This window comes from Cervus elaphus, chromosome 23, assembly GCF_910594005.1.
Source record: "Cervus elaphus chromosome 23, mCerEla1.1, whole genome shotgun sequence".
NCBI lineage: Eukaryota > Metazoa > Chordata > Mammalia > Artiodactyla > Cervidae > Cervus > Cervus elaphus.
Genome location: NC_057837.1, coordinates 66431366 through 66455394, shown reverse-complemented (window position 1 = coordinate 66455394; position 24029 = coordinate 66431366). Strand labels below are relative to the sequence as shown.

The window sequence follows — 24029 nt, the reverse complement described above, 5'->3', positions numbered from 1 at the left end:
TGTGGGAATGCCACAGGGGAAGAGACCCGGCTTTAGGGGGTGGGGTTCTGGAAATAGTGTTTGACTTGGGATATAAACGATGAATGAGGATCAACCAAGGAAGACAAGTAAACGAGGGAGAGTGTTCTAGGCAAAGAGAACAGGACATGCAAAGCCAGAGACAGAAGCTGGCATGGACAAAAGGGAACGGAACACAAGAGATATGGCTGATGAGATGAGCAGGGGCCAAGTCCTGGGTGTGATGGGGGTATGGTGACATACAAGGGTTTGGGCTTATATTCTAGGAGCAATGGAAGCCATTTAAATGTTGGAGCAGAGAACGACATGCCCAGAGCTGTATTTTTAAAACATTACAGGTTGCCACGTGAAGAGTGGGTCACAGGGGATAAGAACAATTGTAGATGGGGCAGTAACAAGGCTGCCAATGCAGGAGACATGGGAGATGTGGGTCTGATCCTGGATCCGGAAGACCACGTGGAGAAAAGAACAGCAACCCACTCTACCGTTCTTGCCTGGAGAATCCCACGGACAGAGGAGCCTGGCGAGCTATAGTTCATGGGGTCGCAAAGAGTTGGACACGACTGAGTGAGCATTCACACACTCAGGTGAGCAATGATGACAGTTTGGACTACAGTGGTAAGTAGAGACAGAGATGAAGAGAAGGAGGACAAATTCAAGGAAAACTGAGGAGATAAAAATCACAATGGCTTGGCGATGACTCCAATGTGGAAGACAGGTGATGGGAGGCTGTCTTGCAGCGCTGCAGCAGTGGAGCTGAGGAAGCGACTGGGACATCAGGCGAGTGAAGCGACTCATGTGGGAGGTGGGAAAAACATGAAGAGAAACACTGGATGAGGCCCAGTGTCTGGCTTTGATGAATGGCAGCTGGAAGGGAGAAGATGGTGTATGTGACTATATTAAGTATGAGGTGTCTGTGGAAATAAGATACATGGGTCTTAAGTACAAGGAAGGATCTAGGTATAGACCTAGATAGAAGCCATCAGCACAGAGGTGGTAGCGGAAGCCACTTCAGAGAATGAGAATGAGAAAAAAGCTAAAGGAATATCCATTTATTGGGCAAGAATGGAGAAAAGCATATTAAAGGACAAAAAGCCTAGAACCAGCAGAAGGTGGGATCCAGAAACGAAGAGAAGGAAAACACATGAAAAGTAATAAACAGTATTAAATGCTACAGTTTCTGGCCTTTAGCCCTTGCTGGTCTGGTGGCTAGGACTCCTGGTTTTCGTGCAGATGACTGTTAGTCACTAAGTCGTGTCCAACTCTCTGTGACCACATGGGACTATAGCCTGCCAGGCTTCTCTGTCCATGGAATTCTCCAGGCAAGAGTACTGGAGTGGGTTGCCATTCCACTCTTTCTCCAGGAGATCTTTCCGACCTAGAAATTGAACCTGGGTCTCCTGCATTGTAGGCAGATTCTTTGCCAACTGAGCCACCAGGGAAGCCCCCATTAAATGCTATGCTGCTGCTGCCACTAAGTTGCTTCAGTTGTGTCCGACCCTGTGCGACCCCATAGACGGCAACCCACCAGGCTCCCCTGTCCCTGGGATTCTCTGGGCAAGAACACTGGAGTGGGTTGCCATTTCCTTCTCCAATGCATGAAAGTGAAAAGGGAAAGTGAAGTCGCTCAGTCATGTCCGACTCCTAGTGACCCCATGGACTGCAGCCTACCAGGCTCCTCCGTCCATGGGATTTTCCACGCAAGAGTACTGGAGTGGGTTGCCATTGCCTTCTCTAATTAAATGCTATAGAGAGGGCCAAAAAGAGAAAAGAAAAAGAAAGCCAGAGACTGAGAAGTATCTAGGCTTTTGAGGTTAGACTACGGGTGTGTGTGGGTGCTCAGCCATGCCCAGCTCTTTGTGACTGCATGGACGGTAGCCCTCCAGGCTTCTCTGTCCACAGGATTCTCCAGATGAGAATACTGGAGTAGGTTGTCATTTCCTCCTCCAGGGGATCTACCCGACTCAGGGATCAAACCTGAGTCTCCTGCAGCTCCTGCACTAGAAGACTGATTATTTTACTGCTGAGCCATCTGGGAAGCCCTAGGCTACTGGTGGGGGATTCTAAAGAGAGTAATGGAGATGTACCTGCCAAGCTGCAGTGGGGTAAGCAGAGGCAAAATGGGGAGCCACGACACAGTGAGGTGGTAAAAAGGGAGAGTGGTAGAGATTCGGGGTATGCTCGTGTGAACGTGATGTAAAAACAGTATCAGAGAGTCAAAGCATGGTACACTTGCTGAGAAGAAGCCCTTCGGCCAGCCTGCTGGATACTTCTTACACAGAAAGGAAAATAACTTGGTCATAAAGGTCCCGTGCTCTAAGGAAAGGCAAACACTAACAACTGAGGTTGGACAAGGGCTGGAACCTGTTTGTCACAGGTGAAGGTAAAATTGTTATTTTATAAATGAAAAACCATGCCAAAGATAGGAGGCTACCAAAACCACTGACTGGCCTCAGCAGAGAAATTCACAAAGAGCCTGGAATGGGCACTGTGGATCTTCATCACTAAACCTGACTGGGGTTAAATGGTATATTTCTGGGAATAACTCCTTGTGAGTCTTACCTTCCATGGAGCAGAAACAATGGTGGGCAAAATAAAAGCACCAAGCAGAGCCTACCAGACACCATGAAGGAAGAGTGGGATGAGTCTATTTATAACCACTATCAAAACCTCAAGAATGCTTAGAAGGCCACCAGCAAATTTTTGCTGAGTTGAAATTTGCAAAGTTACTCTGCTTAAAATTCTCAAAGAACCTCATGATTGGAGTAAGAGAGATATCCATACTTTTTCCTAAAGATGTTGAAAGAATCTGAATAAGGAGGAGAACAAATAAGGAGGCTTGCAGAGTCATAAAGAAAGCTGACTAGTACTATCACTTCTTCACGTGAAGCATGCTATACCTTTGGGAGCTCAGGGACTTTGTAAAGGTTTCATGTTGACTCCTTATTATAAGCAAGCAAATTTTGCTCTAAACATGGAAAAAGACTCTTTATGACCTTACTTTAAGTCATTCATTTTATGAGGGAAAACAAAGTCAGAGACACAATTTACAAAATTGCAGAGCATGCCATAATCTAGTTTTACTTTCTTCAAAATCCACAACTTACAGTGGGAGTAGAAGGTCCACCTTAACAGGAGCAGGAACATTCATAAAAACTAAAATAGATCTTTGCTCAAAGTAACATGTACCCCTTGGGCCAAATAGACACTTAGACACAAGAGCTCAAATTTCTGTAATCTGAACTCTGCTCTCAAAGCTATGCTCACTCAAGTCGATGTTATAATAACGAGTTGCTATTTTCCCACAGCTGTTTCAAATGTAAACAGTCAATCTAAAACCCAGAAGAGAGCCCCGTTTGTCTACTGTGTCTACTTCCATGTTCAGTTCTTCATAAAGCAAAGATTCATCCTCATCTCATGGGTATATACACACATTACACACATACCTGTGTATCTTCTACCTGTCTGTCTGTCTGTCTGTAAAGCTCAGTGAAGTTCTAGTCTACTTAAGATGCTTTGAAAAAGATCAAGAACCCGTAAGTCAGAAATGCCTACTGAGGACAAAGACCTTGAGATACATATGACCTGGAGTACACTTAAAGACAAGTGGACATCTGCACACATACAGAATCCATTTTTTAAAATTTACAGGAATTAAAAAATCCAGATACTAAAAGTCAGCCCAAAGTTAAAAAAAAAACCTTCAATAAAAGTAATCGAATATCAAACCATATTCAAGAAACCATTTAAAATGTTTACAAAGTTTTTTACTAATAGGGAAAATAACCACATAAAGTTTTTAAAGGCACATATGATCATTTTAATTTTAAAACAGGAGGAAGAAATATACCAAAATTAAAAGTGGTTATCTCTGAATAGTGAGATAATGATTTTTTTCCTTTATATTCATTTTTTCTAAGTTTTCTGTGAGTGCTTCTTTTGTAATTAAAAAATTAATAAATAATGAACTGAATATTAGTTGAGTAAGAATGAATGTTTTGGGACTTCTCTGGTGGTGGGGTGGCTAAGACTCCAAGCTCCCAATGCAGGGGGCCTGGTTTCAATTCCTGGTCAGGGAACTAGACTCCACATGCTGCAACTAAGACCCGGTGCAGTTAGGCAGCTAGCCAAGTTAAGTAGGTTAGTTTTTTTAAAAAAAAAAAAAAAAAAAAGGAATATTTTGGCAGACAAAGCAGTGATGCGGGGCTGAATACTGTTTTGACTCAATGTACATATGCACTTTATATATAAATATGAAAATTTAGTGCTACACACACTTGCTAAAACTCAGTGGAGCTGTTCCGGGAAGGAGGAGGAACCATCAAAAGTTGATAAATAGGAAAACAATCCTGTGACTAAATATAAAGGTATGGATTTACAGCGGGGAGAGCTTTGAATTCACATCACCATTTTCAAAGTAAAGTCTCACGTGTCAGTGAACCATGCCCTTAGGTCACCAAGTAAGTGAAGTACATTATATGGGGCCTTTTCTCCCCTGGAGTAATGAGAGATTAATAGAGAAAAACACATACACACACCCCTCTAAGCGCACACACCGATAGATAAGAGCTCCGGCTACAAATCTGGCCTGAGCTAGAAGGGTCAGCAGTACCTAAAATGAATGGAAGGAATCCAAGGATTAAACACAGTCTCCAAACTCCAAATCACTTACAGAACCACTCAACTCAAAAAGTCCCCAACTACTGGAGGGAAACTTTATTAAAAAAGAAAAAAAAGGGGGATCCACATCAAAGCAGGGGTGAAAAAGCAGTGAGCGAGCCAAGGCCTGCTGTGTGGGGAAGGACACAAGGACACCCCACCAGCCCACCGCCGATCAAGTGATCAGTGGGAGCAGACTGACCTGCTTCAGCCCATGGTGCTGACAGCACTGCTAGTCTAGGGAGGGGAGAACAACACGCTAAGGAAGGGAGTGATACAGAAGACCCATACATAGGGCCTCTCAGTTCCCAGGGAGCACGGGAGATGATCACTGGGGTCAGGATTCTGCAGACTGGGGTTCTGGTCCTCACTGACTTCCTTCTGTGACCCTGAACTGCTCATAGGAATGCTGAGCTCTGCTTCTCATCTAAAAGGGGGATTAGATTGCCTGCTCCCATCTGCCCTGACTGTAATGGACAATGAGATACTGGCTTCCCTCACCATGGAGAAAGGGGAGGATTTGTCCAAAGCTGACCAAAAACGGAGCTCTCTATCTCCATCTACTGCCCGTCCCATTACTGGAATGAACACCTCTCACCATCTGCACCCTGCGGGGAGGTGGGGGATGCCAACAGAAATAAGACGCCCATCCATTTGGTTAGTGCCCCCTCAGCTAGAGCCCAAGAATCTCTCAAGTTTGTTGGAACCAAATTACAAACAGATATAAGAAGTCACAAGTCAGTGCTAGATTCTGGGCCATTTCCCCCTTCCTAGCTGTGCTGTCTTAAGTAGAAGGCTGTGAAAGTGTGAAAGTGTGAGTCACTCAGTAGTGTCCAACTCTGTGACCCCATTGACTATATAGCCTGTCAGGCTCCTCTGTTCACGAAATTCTTCAGGCAAGAATACTGGAGTGGGTAGACATTCCCTTCTCCAGGGGATCTTCCTGACCCAGGGATCGAACCCGCGTCTCCTGCACTGCAGGCGGATTCTTTACCATCTGAGCCACCAGTCTCAAAGGAAAAGTCGCATGTACTCTTGAGCATTCATTACAGTGGGGGGCGACCTACCAAGTCTGGGAGACACAGCAGCAGGCCCAAGTCCAATGACCAATTTCTCCCTTCCTCTCAGAGCAAGAGCATGCAGAGTTATGGCAGGAGGGTACTTAGGAGCTTGGTGGCAAAGTGGGCTCTCTCAAACTCAGAAAGGTTTTCTCAGGGGCCATTCCAGAATGCTTTCCTGCAACCATTTTAATGCCCCTATGTAAGACATCATGTCTCTAAAACAAGATTCTTGGGACTGCTGAAATGATCAACTCTGGCTACTCTTCTGTGTAGAGTGTCTTTCTGCTGTGACCTGACCTTATGAAATAAATAAATAAATAATTAAAACCACAATAAACAAACCAAAACACAAACTTGATAAAATGACAAGATGTCTGCTTTAAATTATATTCCTGGTCTGGGCTAACCCTGGGTCTGAAGAGAAGACTATACAATTCAGAAGCTGGACTATACACCTTGTGAGGTCCTATCTGGCTCTGTAATCCTGTTAGAGGCCTTAGCTAGATATTCAGGCCTCTCCTCTGCAGAAGGAAGCTGGCAGTCTTGCCTGTGCCCTGGTGACTTTGTTAAACACACATGCGTACATATGCAGGCCTTCCAGAGGTGGGTAAACACTGCCTACTGTGAGGAGAGACGCACAGTCGTCTACTGTGGCTCTGGACGCTGAGGGACCTAAACAGGGCCTCTGTAAAACTAAACGCACTGGGAAACGATGCTCTAGCACGTCTTTGAAAATTCTGCAGCAGAAATTAAAGAATTATCTAACTACATGGGAAGACATTTCATGTTCAGGGATTGGAAGGCTTAAGATTGTTAAGATGGCAATAGTGCCTAAAGCAATCTCCAGATTCAATACAACTCCTACGAAAATTCCAACAAACTCTTTTGGAAATGGAAAAGCTGATCCTCAAATTCCCACAGAACTGAAAGAGGCCCTGAACAGCCAAATGACACTAAAAAAGAAGAACGAAGTCTGAGGACTCACATTTTCCAATCTTAAAACTTACTATGAAGCTACACTGATCAAACTAGTTGCGTGTGATACTGGCATAGGACAAACACACAGATCAGTGGAACAGAACAGAAAGTCAAGAAATAAACCCATACATCTATGGCCAATCGATTTTTAATAAAAGCATTAAGTATTCAGTGCGGAACAACAAACAGTGCTAGGGCAACTAGGTATCTATATGTAAATAAAAAAGGTGCACTCAAACTCCCCTGCCCCACCTCACATCATATACAAAATTAACTCAGCAACCTAAATGTAAAAGCTAAAACTATAAAACTCCTAGAAGAAAACACAGGAATAACTCTTCCTATGATCTGGATTTCTCAATGGCTTCTTAAATATGACACCAAAACAGAAGCAACACAAGAAAATCACATTAGAACTTATCAAAACTTACTGCTTCGAACAGCATACTGAAGAAAGTGAAAAAAAAAAAAACTTACAGAATGGAACAAAATATTTGCAAGGCATTGAACTGGTAGAAGTCTGATATCCAGAACATACCAAGAACTCTTACAATTCAAGAACAAACAACTCTATTCAAAAATGGGCACAGGACTTGAACAAACACGCTCTTAAAAAAGATACACAAATGGCTAACAAGCACAAGCTAAGATGCTCACCCCTGTCAGTCACTAAGGAAACGCAAATCAAAACCACACATCACTTCACATCCGCCAGGATGGCTAGAACTTAAAAAGGACAGACAACGCCAAGTGTTGACAAGGATGTGGAGAAATGAAGCCTCATACGCTGCTAGTGGGAATGGAAAATGGCACAGCTGCTATGGGAACCAGTTCTGGCGTCTCCTCAAAAAGTTAAACATAGACTTCACCTTACGACTCAGTAATTCTATTCCTAGGTATACAAATACCCAAGAGAAATAAAACTTATGTCCATACAAAAACTTGTACACAACTGTTTATGGCAACACTATTCATAAGGGCCAAAAGGCAGAAACAACCCAACCGTGCATCAGCAAATTAACGGGTAGACATTTTTGCATATCTAAAAAATGGACAATTCAGCCATAAGAAGAAATGAAGTACTAATACATGCTACAATGTGGATAAATCCCAAAACATGCTAAGTGAAAGAAATCAGGCCCAATTATATGAAATATCCAGCGCTGGCAAATCCATGGGCAGAGAAAGCCGATTGGTGGTTGAGACAGGCTGGGAGGAAGGGCACACAGGGAGGGAGTGGTTAATGGGGGACAGGGTTTTCTTTTGGTCTGACATAAAGTGAACTGTTTTAGAACTGGATACAGGTGGTGGGTACTCAATACTATGAATGTACTATGTGTCACTGAAATGCATATACTTTGAAAGGGTTATTATTTTCATGTTTCACCTCGTATTTTTAAAACATCTGCAGACAGGAACACAGTTCCCCAGTCTGTGTGTGTACCACTGGTATGGACATCACACACAGATCTGTCTCCTTTCAGTTCTAGAGCACTGCTAGAATGTCAAGTCAAACACCATGATGTTAAAAAAAAAAGGACTGATGTGTCAAGGTGGTAAAATTATGAGTACCTTCCCCGTTTTGATTTTTTTCTTCAATGCATGTACAAATAGACTTCCCTCCCTCTCTCTCTTTCCCTTTTGCATACGCCCAGACGGAACATACCATATCAGGCTTTCTCCAAACTGACAAGACTGGAACTCTGTCCACCCTACCCTATGGCTTGTGAGCTTCTAGCAGTCACTTGGGCTTAATGGTCACCTCCGTCCCCCAGAAACAAATCCTCCCTTTGCTCTAAGAACTGAAGTTTTAGAGGCTTTTCTGGTTCCTTTTCCTTTTCTGAATTTACTTTCTTCTCTCTCCTCCACACTCCTGATCCTCCCTTTCAGGCTGCTATTTGTACTTCCTGCTACATGTCCTCTTTTCCCATTTCTATGTTTTCTCATGTTCATGACAAAAGCATGACAAATATTAAGCAGTTTTCCTTCTAACTTGCCTGGAGTTTAAGGCCAATGTCTATTATACCATCTAAAAGCAATAACATGGGGAAGAAAGAAAAAAAAAGGTAAACAAAAATGAATCATGATTCTACTTAAAGGAAAAAAAAAAGAAAAACAAAGGAGGAAACCCACAGTTTCCATCAAATACTCACCTTTCTTTACTAATATAGTCTTTACAACCAAGAATTAGTTTTTAAATGCAACCTAAAAAACCCTCCTCATTGAGTAAGGCTGTATCAGGTGATGAATTTCACTCCCAGAACAAATATTTGCCGAAAAAAATTACGTTCCTGATACTATAAGAGCTGCCAAAGAACACCCATTCTAGTGGACTCCGGAGGGCCTGCTGAAGGCATTGCTGCTGAGTTGCTAGGCTGCATCTGACTCTTTGCAACCCCATGGGCTGTAGCCTGCCAGGCTCCTCTGTCCAAGGGATTTCCCAGGCAGGAATACTGGGGTGGGTGGCCATTTCCTTCTCAGGGGATCTTCCCCACCCAGAGATCGAACCCATGTCTCCTGCACTGGCAAGTGGATTCTTTACCACTGAGCCACCAGGGAAGCCCACTGAAAGCACAGCATTGTTCAAAAACTGTGCATTTTATAATTCGCTTCGATTTTAAATGAATGTGTGATCAAAACAGTATATTAAACAAATAACATTTTCAACTTTCCTCAGTTGATTTTAGCTTAGACATAGTGAGTTAAGATATGCCCCTTATTGAGAACATTTCTCACATTCTACTTTAACTTCATTCTTGCTTCTACTAGAGTGGAAGCTCACTGAGGGAGAGCACATATCCTGCTCATCTCCATTATCTCCTGCCTGGCAGGGGCTCTGCTAACTTCACCGCTGAATGAGCAGCTGCTCAAAGAGCTTTGTTGTTGCTGAAAGAGTATGACGCCTAATTCCCATGGGAGGGCTCTGGGACCCCGCTTCCCATACCTTCTGTCTTTTGTCTTCCTTCACTCATCTGTCTGCACCAGTTTGGTTGTTCTCCATTTACAAATGTATTTCCCTTCTTCAGCTGCTACTTCCTCTTATGAAAAGGCTTTACTGCCTGCCAGGAAGTTTAGACTTAACCTTAAACCACAATTATAACTGCAACCACAATCATAATTGCCAACTGTCTCCTTGATCTATATTACGTACGATCCCTTGGTTTGGTTTTATGTTCAACCATCCTGTTTATGTAAAAATATTATTTCCTTGAGGGCAGAAACACGTTCTCTCTGGGAGCCATAACTCTTGTCTTCTACGTCTCAGGGTCTGAATCATCCTAGACTCTGAAATCATTATACTTCCTATCCCAAAGTTCAGGAGACACTGAGAAACTAAGATAAAATTCTCAAGTGAAAGAATAAAGAAGTACACTCATAGAAGATATAAATCTGTAGAAAAAAATGTTATGTGTTATCAAATTAGAACTCTGGGAAGAAAAGAGACTCTCAAGCAAATAACTACATTTCCAGAGTTCTAAGAATTCCATGTTCATACACTGATGGCAATGAAAAGATTAAAAAATAAAAGCAGATTTCATTACTCTTCTGATGTGGCAGTTTTAAAACAAGGACTGTTTTTTTTAAAAAAAAAAAAGTGTTAAAAAAACACATATACTTTATGTACTGTCCCTATCAATAAGACACTTTTGGAAGATTTAGAAGAAATCATAGTAATAATGTGTCTTTCAAGTGGCACATACTTATTAAGTTTTATCATCACCATAAAGATATAATGGAATTAAGATCAGTCTATTATGGGATATGAGAAAAAAATCTCAGATTCTAGGGAGCAGACTGTTCACAGTTTTAGCAAACACAGATAAAGAATGAAAACCATCTCTCAACATCTTATATCTAGCAGTTTGCTTTTTTTAAATGTAGCAAATTTAGCTCCATTTTTACAATGAACAGTTTTCACTCATGTGGCTGACAGACATGGTTTGGGATAAGAACTGGGAGTTCAGAATCTATACTTTTGGGTGATGGGACATACCTGTTCTGATTCTTAAAGCAATGGAATTCCAATGCCCAAGTGAGTAAAAAAATTGGGGCTGGAAAGCAACAAAACGGATCCAAATCTCTGATCCATTTCTGCCTTAATGACCTCCTGTGGCATCTAGCGAACCATTGGTTCTACTGAAACCAGGAAGATTCCCCCAGAAGAAACATAGGGAGGAAAGTGCAACCATGAGGAAAGGAGACAAAGAGTTAATTCACTGTACCAACCCAATCTCCTTCTCAAAGACTCTGTCCTCTATGGTAGCCTGCCACGTTCCACCCAACAGCAGCTGCTCATGATAATCAATGTCTGACAGATCAGAGAAAGCCCTTAATGTGTCGCCAAGGGGCAGTTCAACAGATGGTATGGTGACTTACAACCAGAATCATTAATTACACTCTCTTATTAGTCCCGGGGCACAGGTCTAAAAACGCTTCCTCAGTGAAAGATGAGCATTTCAGATAAATGACCGTCTGGTACTGCCCATGAAACACCCCTTAGGATTTCTGGTCAGTGTTGATTTCTAAATCTAAGCCATACTATTTTTATATCTCTTTCCCATCTTCCACTCTCAAGCTGGCTAGGAATATGAAGTTCCCACTAGCACTACCCATCACAGCTCCCGTAGTCATTGCAGGTAACGACATGGGAAGAAGCGCCATCTTTCATTTCTCTGCACAAGTCAAATGACTGTGTTGAAAGGCAAACATAATCCTGGCAGCCTCAGGGCTAGCTCACTTTTCTGTCCCTCTGGGCCTGAGAAAGTCTTTTTTGAGTGCAGGGTTGGCAGATGGGGACAAACCCCCGACTTCCTTGATCTACTCTGTTTCCTGTAAGAAATGACTTGATTCTTCAACTCAAAACTGTCTCCCCTTCCCAAGCCACTGGTTGCAACTCTTCTCTACGTCTCTTTGAAAAAAAGAAAGGCAGAAACTCCTAAAAAGGAAGCCTAGCTGCAGGATGCAAGCAAAAGTTCCCAGATATCCGTACTGCTGGTTCAGTTATCAAAGGACTGAGATAAACTGCCAGGTATTTAATTAAGCCAGACAAATGCATGGAGAGAAATTAGTTCTGGAGCCGCTCTCCAAGGGCATTCAGGCAATGTCAACTCAGGGTAAAAATCAGCTCCTTCTCAACAGTTTGAGAACTGGGCTCCACAAACATTATTAGGTTTATGTGGAATTCTAGAACAGACTGCAGACAGAGCTTGGAGGCACACTACTTACTAGCCTTAGCAAGGATACAGGGTGGAAATAAATCTCAATATAATCCAAAAGAAAGTTTTAAGCATTTCCCAAATGCAATCATTCCTTGGCTGTGCTGAATGACTACTCTTCTCAAACCTCAATCTACAATTGTTTTTCTTGAAATATGAGTTCAAACTAAAGCAATGAGACCCTAAATGCTGTGATTTAAGACTTCATTGCTTGCTTTCTGCATTCCACTTTGTTCTTTCCTGGACATATAAAAACACGACTTCGATTTTCAACTTGGTTTAAATCATTAGAGTATCTGATGGATGTTCTCATCTCATGAAAGAAAAAACTGTGCTCATTAAGGCATAATAAAACCCTCCTAATGTGGGCTCCAGGAAGGTAAACCTGGGGAGTTTGGGTCTGCCTTGCAGTGTACTCACTTCCAGTTTTTTCTCCTTTTCTGACAAAACGTCTTTCTGGTTCTGGGTGTACTCCACCAACATCCGAGCCAGCTGGCGTCGGTCTTCCAGCTCCGCCGCCAGGCGCCCGTTATATTCGGCTAGTAGCAGACATGCTTCATCTACTGTTTTTGAAAGACGTTCAGCTGCCTCTTTGTCTAAATACAAATCAAACCAAAAAGAGAGAGACAATAAATAATGACACAGGCATAATTGCAAACACTTCTAGGGAACGTTAGCAGTTTCTCCCCTAACACTCAAGTCCAAGAATAGGCTGGAACCTGTAGACAATGGACTGGCTGGCAGAAAAATCAAAGGTACTCACTCCTGTCAATAAGATGGGACCTTTCCGAACTACCTGAAGTGAGGCAATTGTACAAAGAGGTGAATCTGACAAAGGACTTCAAAATGCCTATTCCTATAAAAGCTCTACAAATAAACAGATTTAAGGTTATAGGTGAAATAATATTTCCCCATCTCTGAAAATTTCAAAACTGCTTTCTTCATATTACATCATTAAACATTCTTTGCACATCCATCTGAAATACAAAACTAAGCACCCATTTCTTGAGTCTGAAAACTAAAACAATGAAAGCTACACAACAGATTCAGTATCGTTGGCTTTGCTGGGAAGCTGCGGACTCAAAACCATACCTCTAAAATGGACCTATAGGGACTTCCCTGGTGGTCCAGTGGTTAAGACTTCCCCTTTCAATGCAGGGGGTGGGGGTTCAATCCCTGGTTGGACAGCCAAGATTCCACATGCCTCAGGGCCAAAAAACCAAAACATAAAACAGAAGCAACATTATAACAAATTCAATAGACTTAAAAAAAAAAAAAAAGCTTGATTAAAAATAAATAAAATGGACCTGTAAGATTCTATTTCTTAATGTGTGTAAGCATTAAACCTTTTTTGTTAAGCAAAATATAGAATCTGATAAAATAGAAGCTTTTAAATGCTTTTGAATGTGACTCATGCTAAGAAATACACTTTATATAAATATATATTAAAAAAGAAACCAAAGTTTCATTAGACAATACTTCCTTCAGTGTGAGCAGAGCATTCTATCTGCCATCTCATTAAAAAAAAAGAAAAAGGATGGTTATTATCTACCAGACTGACTTCAGGCCCAATTAATGGGTTTCAGCTCATTGTCTGAGGAAGAAACTGCAAAAGAATCGAAGCATAAGAAAGGGTATCCTTGGGAAAAAGTGGTGAACCACACTCAACCTCAGGAAGTAAGAAAAGACAAAGGATGATTTGTATTTCAAAAAACTGGTATGATTAAACACGTGTGGGGATGGTGAGATAACACTTAAGCATGTACGTTGTTGCTGCTGTTGTTCAGCTGCTCAGTCGTGTCCAACTCTTTGCGACCCCACGGACCGCAGCACCCTAGGCTTCCCTGTCCTTCACTATCTCCCTGATTTTGCTCAAACTCATGTCCATTGAGTCGGTGATGCCATCCAACCATCTTATTCTCTGTCGCCCTCTTCTCCTCTTGCCTTCAATCTTTCCCAGCATCAGGATCTTTTTTAATAAGTCAGCTCTTCACATCAGGTGGCCGATAGTACTGAAGCTTCAGCATCAGTACTTCCAGTGAATATTTGGGGTTGACCGGTTTGATCTCCTTGCTGTAAAATGGACTCTCAAGAGTCTTCTCCAACACAACTGAAAAGCATCAATTCTTTGGCACTTAGCCTTCTTTATGGCCCAACTCTCACATTAGTACATGACAACTAGAAAAATCATAGCTTTGACTATACGGACTTGGCAAAGTGATGTCTCTGCTTTTTAATATGCTGTCTAGGTTTGTCATAGTTAAAAAGGCTTTAAAGGATCAAGAGAGTTCGGTGCTTTGAAACAAAGCACTAGAGACGCCAGTAGTTCCATGGGATAAACTGAAAGTGAGTGTCAGTGATATAGATCTGTTGCTTCTTCTGAATACAGGTGGGCAAGGTGAGAGAGTTCAGCACAATCACAGGTAACCCGGATTTAAGAATTCCCCACAGAGTTTCTCTGGCAAACAGCGCCTGACTATTAGATGCTGCCTCAATATGAATACTGGAAGGTGAACTGTTGAGGGATTCCAAATTAGGCCTGATGCCAAAAATCAGGTACTTCTAGGCTCCTCAGGGACAAGGAAACAACAGGATGTTCTTGGTGGAGGAGGAGTGAGCCAAAGAGAAAACAGAGAGAGACGATTTCAGTCACTGAGGGTAAAGAGGACAGCGAAACTTATTCTTCTAGACTGGTGGCACAGTCTAGGAACAAGTTGCTGGGGTCGTTAGGTTGGTTACCTTCGTTACTGCTGAACTATTTTTGTAATGGTTAATGTCATTAAAATGTTTCAGGGCCTGTGGCAGGAAATGACAAGTAAAACACTACTTTTTGAGATTAAAAAGAAAAACAATTGTCACACTCCATGAAGTTGTACAAGGGAAATAATTCATTCAAATAATTACAACCCAGAAAAAGAACCCGTGACAGTTTTATGAGCCAAAGAAAAAAATGCAGTCGAAATGTAGCAGCGAGATGCTCACTTGGATGAACTTACCTGTGGCTACCCTCAAATGCTCTGCCCTCCCAAGTCCACAGACAAGGGCTGTGTGCCTCTTTCAGCCACCCCTTCACTTACGCATGGGCATCCCATCTGCCTCTTCCAAGACTCCACTGTCTGGGACTGCCACCTGCCTTTCCCCAGCTCCATCACGACTCTTTCCCGAGAAGCATCCCCACTGGCACGCACACACACTGTTCCGTCTTCTGACCACGTGTCCCTCCCCAGTTCCTGGGCCGCAAGCCTGCTCCTCTTACGGCAGCGCTACTCAGTAGAGCCGTCTCTCCTCCCGGTACCCACCTTCTCTCCCAGCAGGTCACTAAACTCACTCCCATCAGAAGTTTATACCCCAAACCCTCCAATTAGCCTGACATATAAGCGGACTCCTATTGTGTGTCCAGCGATGTTCTAGGCTCTGAACCAACAGGTAACACAAAAGACAAAAACGTTCTGCCTTTAAGTTTACATTCTCAGGGAGGAAGAGAAATAAATAATACACTATATTTTACTTATTTACCAGCTGAATATAAGAACTCTAGAGAACAATAAGGCAAAGCATTTGGAAGGAGGTGGTGAGAGAACAAGTCATGTGACCATCTGGGGAAGATCACTCCAGGCAGAGGAAACAGTCAAGTACAAGGGCCCTTGGAGAGTGCTTGGCAAGGAGCCACATGGCCAGAGTGTTCGAGCAGAGTGGGGCATGATCCAACTTCTATTTCAGTGGATCACTCCGGTTACTATGCTGAAGGCAGACTGATGGCTGGGTAACAGAGCCAGCAGGGAGAGCAGACAGGAGGCTACTGGGATAATTCAAGTGGAGATGGTGGAGACTCCCAGCAGGGGGCAGCAGCAGAGGTGGTAACAGGTGTCAGGTTCAAGCTGTAGTTCAGATCAACAGGAATGAGGACAGGGTCATCTACTGAGATGGGGAAGACCATGAGACAAAACTGGAGGGAAGAGGAGAAGTTTGGTTTGGGATAGGTCAAGTCTGAAATGTCTTTCAGGATATCCAACTAAGTAACACTCAGAGCAGGAGGCTGGATGTATGGGTCTCAAGTTCAAGGGAGAGGTCAACCCTACAGATGTAAATTAGGGGATCATTAGCACAAAAATTGTTATTTAAAGTCAGCAAACAGGATGAAAGGAACTGTCAGTGAAACTAACTAGGGAAGAGAGCTAATTACTCAAAATTAAGAGAAGGAGAAGGGAAGAAATCAACAAAGGGCCTGAAAAGAGAAGAGACTAGAGAGGAATGCTAGGAAACACGGGGTTCCCAGCTTCCTCCTGCTGCCAGCAAGACAGCATCAGAAACTTGGTGACTTAAAACAGCACAAACGTATTATCTTGACATTTATTATCACAGCCCTTTCCTCTATCTTCAAAATGCATCTCTCCAACTTCTGCTTCCCCAGTCACATCTCTTACTCCTGCTCTCCTTTCTCTTCTAAGGACCCGGCCCACTTGACTAACCCAGAAGAATAACCTCCCCACCGCAAGATCCTTCACTCAACCACATCCACAAAGTCCCTTTTCCTATGTAAGACAGGCTCTAAGGATTAGGACATGGACAGTTGGGGAGAATCATTATTCTGCTTACCACACCAAGTGAGAAACTATTTTTAGGAAGAAGAAATGATCAACTGGGCCAAATTAAGAATGGGCAAAAATATATAAGGCCTTGATAAGACTAGTGGGGACGGGGCATACTCTGTCCCCCTTCTGATGTTTATGTCAGAAGCTTTCTCTGTCCCTTTTTATACTTTAATAAAACTCTGCTACACACACACACACACACACACAAAAGAATAGGCAGAAAAAGTTCACCACTGAATTCAGCAACATGGAAGTCATCAGCCAACACTGATAAGAGCAGTCAGTAAAGTGAAAGCAAAAGGGGCGGGGCGAAGAACAGAGACAGGTGAGTGTGCGCCATCTATCTAGAATGTTTAGCTACACAACAGAGAAAGGAGACAATAGCTGGAGGAAGGTATCAGGCCAAGAAAAAAAAATTTTCCCACATGGGAAAAAAATATGTATTTTTATGCTATGGAGAATGACCCAGTAGAGGGGGGGAAAAAACAAAACAAAACAAAACAAAACTGGAGATGCAGGAGAAACGGGAAGAATTGTCAGAGCAGTGCCCTTGGCGGGTAAGAAGAAACGGGCTTACTAGGCAAGGGGCTGCTTTAGAAAGCAGCATGCTCATCCACAGAAATAGGAAGAAAAGTTAGCCAATGTTTATCATTTGTTTTGCCCAGCCACATACAATTGTGAGCAGCGGCCACCAGGAGCTGCGGGGTGGGTGGGGACAGTGAATTGTTACTTTAATGATAAAGAGCTTCAGTTCTCCAAGATGGAACGAGTTCTGGAAATTGGTTGCACAACATGAATGTACTCAGCACTTCTGAATGGTACACTTCAGAATGGTGAAGATGGCAAGTTTAGTGAGGTGTATTTCACCATAATTAAAAACCAAAATAAATAAATAATTTTAAAAAGCCATGTAAGTCCTTTAAGTCAGCGAAGACAGACAAATGCAATTACACACGCTGCTAATTTTATATTGACTTGTTTTCAATTTTGCAGATTGCGATTCAAAAAGTTGGGTTTTTTCCAGGAGACTACAGGGTGAACGGGAAAAAGAGCGAAAGACACTGAGGGTGTGTGTGAAGGGTGATTACAAAGACCCGAGGCTGAGTTATAGAGAGCACGAAGCCAGGAGGGGGCTAAAGCCTGGGAAAAGGGGGAAAGATCAACAGCCTGTGGGCTCAACAGGTCGTTCGATCCAGTGGGTTTGATGGCTGGGGTGGGGGCAGTAGAGCGAGGGAGCCGAGAGGCTGTGCTGTGTTCTCTAGCTAACCCACTCCAGCCTGAAGGTCTCCCCGCCCGCTCTGTCTGGGTAGCACTGCCTTCCCTCACATCTCCTCACAGAATAAAGCAGGAAGAATGTCAACTGCCCCTCCCTGTTTAATTGGGGGTGATCATCACAAGGGCAAGATGATATGATTAACAATACAAACCCAGGGTTCTCAGCTGAAGAACCTCGAGGGGGTGTGGCAGGGTACAGTGTAAAAATCATGACGCTGAGTCATACATTTTTTTTTGTTAAGAGGGTCATGAGTTTAATGCTTCCCCCTCCTTCCCTCCTACACACACACTTTGTACCCTGGTTTCAAAAGACCTTACCTGAACTGAGTACCACAGGCTGTGGCACGCTAGCATTTCTGCAATAATTCCTAGAATCACTATTCAAGATCAGACTATTCCAGCAGCTCCTTTGTTCAGTCTGTGAGTTATGTTTGCAAATCTTAAGACAATAGAGAACCCAGCTCTAGGTGGAAGGTCTGTATCTGCAGATGTTGGCATGTCCCGGGGTCTGATGCACTGGAGTTATGTTCCCCCTCCCTCATCCTTCACCCACCCTCTAACTTCTCACCTGTTATTTTTTCCAAAAGAGAAACGTCTTGCACTTCCTGGGGTAAAGAAGCAATTTTCTGTCGGACAGTAGCATCCCCCGATGCAGCATTTTCTAGGTCCTGCAAAGCTTTGATCAGCTCCTCAGTCTGTACAAGGAAAACACAGAAAACACTATCCATGAAGACGTGTGGGGATGTGGGGTTTAGAGAAACTTAGCTGGAGTTCAACAAGGTGAAGGCGAATTCTAAAAATGATCATCCTTGACATTTAGAAAAGAACCACTGTCCTTACTCCAGAGTGTATACTGAATCAGTGATACGAATTCCAAGAATGCACATAGTATTTCTAAATATGAGGCAGAACACAAATGAAATTCTACATAACTGTGAAAAAGAATTTTTTCTTGAAGAGTGTGTTTTTGGCAACTTAAGAAAATGGAGTCTGGTTTATATTGCTTAGTTTCAAAGGATGCATGATCTCTAGTATAGAACGGTTTCCAGTTTAGAGTAAAGGAACACGTACCAAATGCTCTAGCAACCTGTGTGTTGACTGATTAAATGAAAAGACACTAGCTACTTCAATTCTTTCCTGGATTTGCTCTACAAAATGAATGCCACAAAGATGATGTTTTTGATTTCAGCAGCCACTACCAAAATTAAATGTGTCAAGCTCATTAATTATAAACAAAGAGGGAAGAAAACCAAAAAAACCCCAAACAAACCAAGAATGCATATTCTGTGTATACCAAAAAGGGTTTTTAATTGTCAGGGAAACATACAACACTGACAGGTGAGCTAGTTCACAGTGACCCCCCAGAGTACCATGGCGATGGCAGTCAGGTTATCCTGAAAGTTGGTCATTTGGGCTGTTCTCTTGAAAATTTTTAAATGCAAAGATACATGGCCTAATACTGTTTTCATTTAACTCCAAGGCTAATCTGACATCTTAACATAACACAAATCAGACATGCTTTCTATTTACACAGGCCTTAAGCACACTCATGTGTAATAAAATAAAGCTGCATTAGGCAGAATAAGAGGCAATGAAACTCAGTGAAATGTGTATGGGCTTTGAAGTCAGCCAGGCCCAGATTCAATTAAAACACCGAGTAAGTTACTTAATTTGTCTCCTTGAGACTCACTTTCTTTGACTGTAAATGAATACATAAATAAACAGACAGCTAAAACGAACCAACCATAGAGTTCATGAACTAACTTACACAAGGGGGTCAAACAATGCAAATAAGTGGCCAAAAACTCAGTCAATGCTAGCACCTGGTCTAATATTTAAATAGGCTACAGTGTGGCAAATTTGCTGTTTCTACACAGACTATCCTTAGATACTAACATGTTGTTTACTTATAAGACAAGCCATGGTAGAGGACTTCTGAGTGTCTTTGTAACATCTACCAGTTTACAAAAACTGCTTTTAAAGAATATTTTAAATTTCTAGGAGTGAAAAAACACCAAATCCAATTACTCTGTAAAACACAAATCCATCCCAGAGTCTGAGGCATGCAAAGACAAAATCAAGCCTGCTTCACGACGTGGATCCTGCACCCAGTGCCAACGGCGGCCCTCCAGTGATTCCATACCATTGATCACTAGCTCCACCTTGTGGTCAGAATCTTCAACTAGGGGGCCCTTCAAGCCATTCGGCCCTATGCTCTGGGGGGTCAGGACATACCAAGAGGGGTCCTGCAGAAGGATCTTGGGGGGAGTAGCTTCCAGGATAGTCGTCATCCTCCTCCTCTTGTATTTGCTGAAAAGTTCGCTTCAGAGATTTCTTCTCCTCTGTTGCTAGAGGAAAGAAAAAAGTGATACATGTGGGTCACTGCAGCCTGAAGAAGTAGGTCAAACGCTAAGCACAATGGGTCACAAGTAAAAAAGGGTAAAAGAGTGTACCTTTCCAGAGATGGCTTAACATTAACCCTAATGCCACTTATTTTCAAGTGATGGTCATTCCATACATTATTGAGAAGAGTCAAAATGGCCTCAGTTAGTCATCTCAGATTGATTCACTGGAAAAACACCACCAGAGAAAAGCATCTAAAAGTGAAACTTACCAAACGAACACATTTCACTAAAAACCTCATTATCTTTAAAAGAAAACAGAAAGTTAACAGGAAAAGTAAAAAGGTAACAAACCTCAACAGAAAATATAATGAAGAAGCAAGCCAACGAGTGCCAAGGTCTATAGAGACTATACCGTGTGTAAAATGAGAGACTTCGCACTTTCTGGGATCATTTCAGAAAATAAGCAGTAGAGAGAGACCCATCGATAAGGCTGTATCAAAAGCTCTAAAAACAAATACCCTTTAAATCATCCCTTTAAGAACAAAATAAACCTAGTTTTACACTAAAATTTAAAATAACCATTGCTGAGCATGATGATACTACTTAGAGAAATGACCTAAGTCAACATTTTAAAATTAACCACTTTTGAGGCTAACGGGTTACATTTTTTCATTATCTGTATCATGTGCTCTTAAATTTTTATGATGGATGTATTAATTCCAAAGTCATCCCTTTTGCATTAAATTGGACAATACAAAATAAATGCCAAACTACTGAGGGACATAAAGCTAAACAAGAAATTCAAGTTTGTAAAGTAAAGAAACTATTGGACGCCTAACATATGCCGGGAATTCCAACAGTTTCTTTACATTTGATCCTTTCAACAATTCTAAGGGGCTGTGTGTCTCCATTTTATAGGTGAGAAAATGAAGACCCAGAGAGGCTAAATAACTCATGTAATGGTATGATTTCAACATCTGTGTTCTTTCCACTGAACTCAACTAAAACTTACTTAGTGCCACACAACTATCCTCTCATCTTGTTAAGTGAAAGGCACCACGCACCTGCCTCAGAACTCTGTGAGTTATAAATAGGACACGGATACTTTCTGCTTAATTCAACATTCTCTTCTGGAACCCAGGATGGATCTCCTGTTCTCTACCTTACATATTAACTGAGCAAACTATGTTTGACGTGAAAGCCAAGTCAATATCATGGGTTTCATTTTTTTTTTTTTCTTAATGTTTTGTTTGCTCTACTAAAGAAGAGAAACAGCAGCATTTGTACGATGGGCAGTCCTGTCTTTGCACTATTCTATTATGCACAGACTTATTACCATGGTTTGGTTAAATAACACCATTCCCCCAACAACACACTTTAAAATTTCCGTTGTCATGGTGTATTTACTCAGAGTAACTGCATCAACAACAAACCTTGCTGCTAACTTTGGTCCACAAATCACTATGTAAAAAACAGAAGGGCATCATGATTAGTGACCACATCACTTCTTTCAAGGTCAGTAACTGGTCACTGTTATTCAGTTCACACATAGGCAACAAAGTGTTCAGTCGTGTTGTTAGTCTCCCAGTGTCAAAATCCACATGACATTTTATAAAAATAATCAAAACAGGGAACTGACTGACAAAGATGAAAGAGCAACAAAGAAACTAAAATTAATGCTGGAAATGAAATTCACATGAAACATAAATGGGGCTGTACAAGAGACAGCTGGCTGTAGGGATGCGGACCCTTGTCATGTTCTTCAAGAGACTCTGGATTCATAGCCAGAGGGAACTTAGTGAAGGCTAACTTATCAACATAAATGAAGAAAGTGGTTGTGATGAAAAGAATGACAATGTCCTAGAGGAAGTGATGCTGACAAAATTCACTTTAGATGAACGCTTAAGAGATATTTCACAACACTGAAAGCACAAAGGAAAAAATGCTGGAAACTGATCCAAAGTCAGGAAGGAAAATGACAAAGATGGAAAAGATGCAACAAGCTTTGTTCAAACACTCTTGATAAGTCTGTTACAGAGAAATAAACATTGTAACTCATGTTTCTAATTTATGTTAAAACATGCTAAATAAGCCTTTATTTTACTTTCTTGTTTTTCTTATACAATTGTGATCAACAGTGAGTTTTTCTTTCTTTGACAAAAAAATTTTAAGTTACAGAACAACTGTAACTTTCCCCACTGATTATTAAGATCACTCTGGATGGTTTTCAGCTTGACCAGTCATTTTTACAGTCCTACAACTATGCAAAGCAAGGATGGCTGTATTTTTCAAACAGAAAACCTGTAAGGCTACAATTTGCATATGAAATATCTAGCAGTACTTTGCATACAGTGGCTGCCTCAGTAGTGTGTAGAGTGTGGTATGACCCCGTCAGCATTCAGTCACTACAGCATCAAAATGGCTATGTTTGTTTAGTAGCCATAAGAATGTAAGCACAGGAGCAGAAAAGAATTTATAGTATTGTTCTGTTCACTTTCAAACACCTAGAAGAGAATGCTCCATAAATAACTGTTAAATACACTAAAGAAGGTAGAAAGAATTATAAAACTTGAGTTTCCAACTCTCATACAGAAATTATTACATATAAAAACCACATATCACTGAACATCTCAAGACACTCAGAATCACTGAATTCAGATAGTGGAAGCCCTTACTCATACCTATGTCTTTGCTTTCCCCAGTGCTCCCCCACTCATTTTTCATGAGAATGTCAAGGCCCACCAGCTGAGATTTCTCTAAAGCCAGAGAACTTGTTTAGTAAGTCTGGGTCCTACAGCTAAAGCTTTCTGTCTCCTAAGCAGGAGTTCTTGCTGTCACTCACTCACTCACAGCAATGCAAAACTGAAATCAAACTGATGACAATTTTAGGGCTATTTCCATCCTTCACATCCTGATGGAAGAGGGTGTAATAGGAAGTAACCATCATCATCCTACGTTTCCAGTTCTCTCCTGTCTCCACTTAGAGGACCTACTGGAAATAAATTATCATTTCCCCCACAGGGCTCCACCTTTCCTGAGCTATCTAGTTCCATTATGAACACGTTCATTGGCTCCATCTTCCAAGTACCATGCCTTGGAGAACAGCAGAATCTCTCCCCAAGTCCCAACTTGTAACAGATTTCACACCTGTGAGGAATTCTCCCATATGTCCTCTTTCTGCTTCTTCTCAAAGCCTCTTATCAGCCACCTGTCCTTTCTCATGCCTCATCCAGACCGCTGTCCCAACTGCATCCTGCCTCTTCCAACCACTCCTTCTCCAACATGGACTATTCTCTCTTCCTAAAGCTGAGCTCTGGCCCCATCAGGCCTCTGTTCAAAACCCTGGAAAGGCCACCGAGGTTCGGTCTACTTGGTAATGAATGATAACGCAGCATCACTCTCAGCCCTCCCTTTCAACCGTCACCGTCTCCCTCTAACCCCATGGGCTTCTCTTTGAAAGCAGCTGGCCCTGCTACTTTGCATGGCCGTTGGCAGGCACAGGCCTTCCCTCTCTGATAGAAACTGTCAGTACCTTATTCCTTTACAGCCCTACGATGCTCAGCAAAGTGCCAACCCACCTGAGCCTGAAGCCTCCTGAGGGCAGAGGGAGCACAGTGCTTGGAAAGCCCCAGTGCTGTGCCACAAATGACCATCCCTGCCGTCCTTTACAGGAACCGGACTCTCCTCTGCTCAAGTGCAGAGTTGGCGGTGAGGATGCCCAGAATCCTCAGTCGAGTCACACAACCATTAAAACGACCCAGGCATCTGCCAGGCCTGTCCCTGTGTGGATGTCAGATCAGGCACCTTCCGCTATCCATTCGGCTCTGACCACAGCAGTTCCACTCATCCCCTTTTCACGTCCTCACTCACTCTATTCATAGGCAG

General features: G+C 42.3%; 1 protein-coding gene across 2 annotated transcripts in view; it reads right to left on the bottom strand.

Moving 5' to 3' along the window:
- The window catches only part of RPRD1B (regulation of nuclear pre-mRNA domain containing 1B), a 56119-nt gene that overhangs the window by 14517 nt on the left and 17573 nt on the right, over positions 1-24029 (bottom strand). For both annotated transcript variants that reach the window (XM_043882910.1, XM_043882909.1), the window contains 3 exons: positions 20035-20147; positions 18368-18494; positions 12353-12528 (listed from right to left, as the gene is read on the bottom strand). In XM_043882910.1, coding sequence (XP_043738845.1) covers positions 12353-12528; positions 18368-18494; positions 20035-20147 — 416 coding nt within the window. The remainder of the gene's footprint in view (positions 1-12352; positions 12529-18367; positions 18495-20034; positions 20148-24029) is intronic.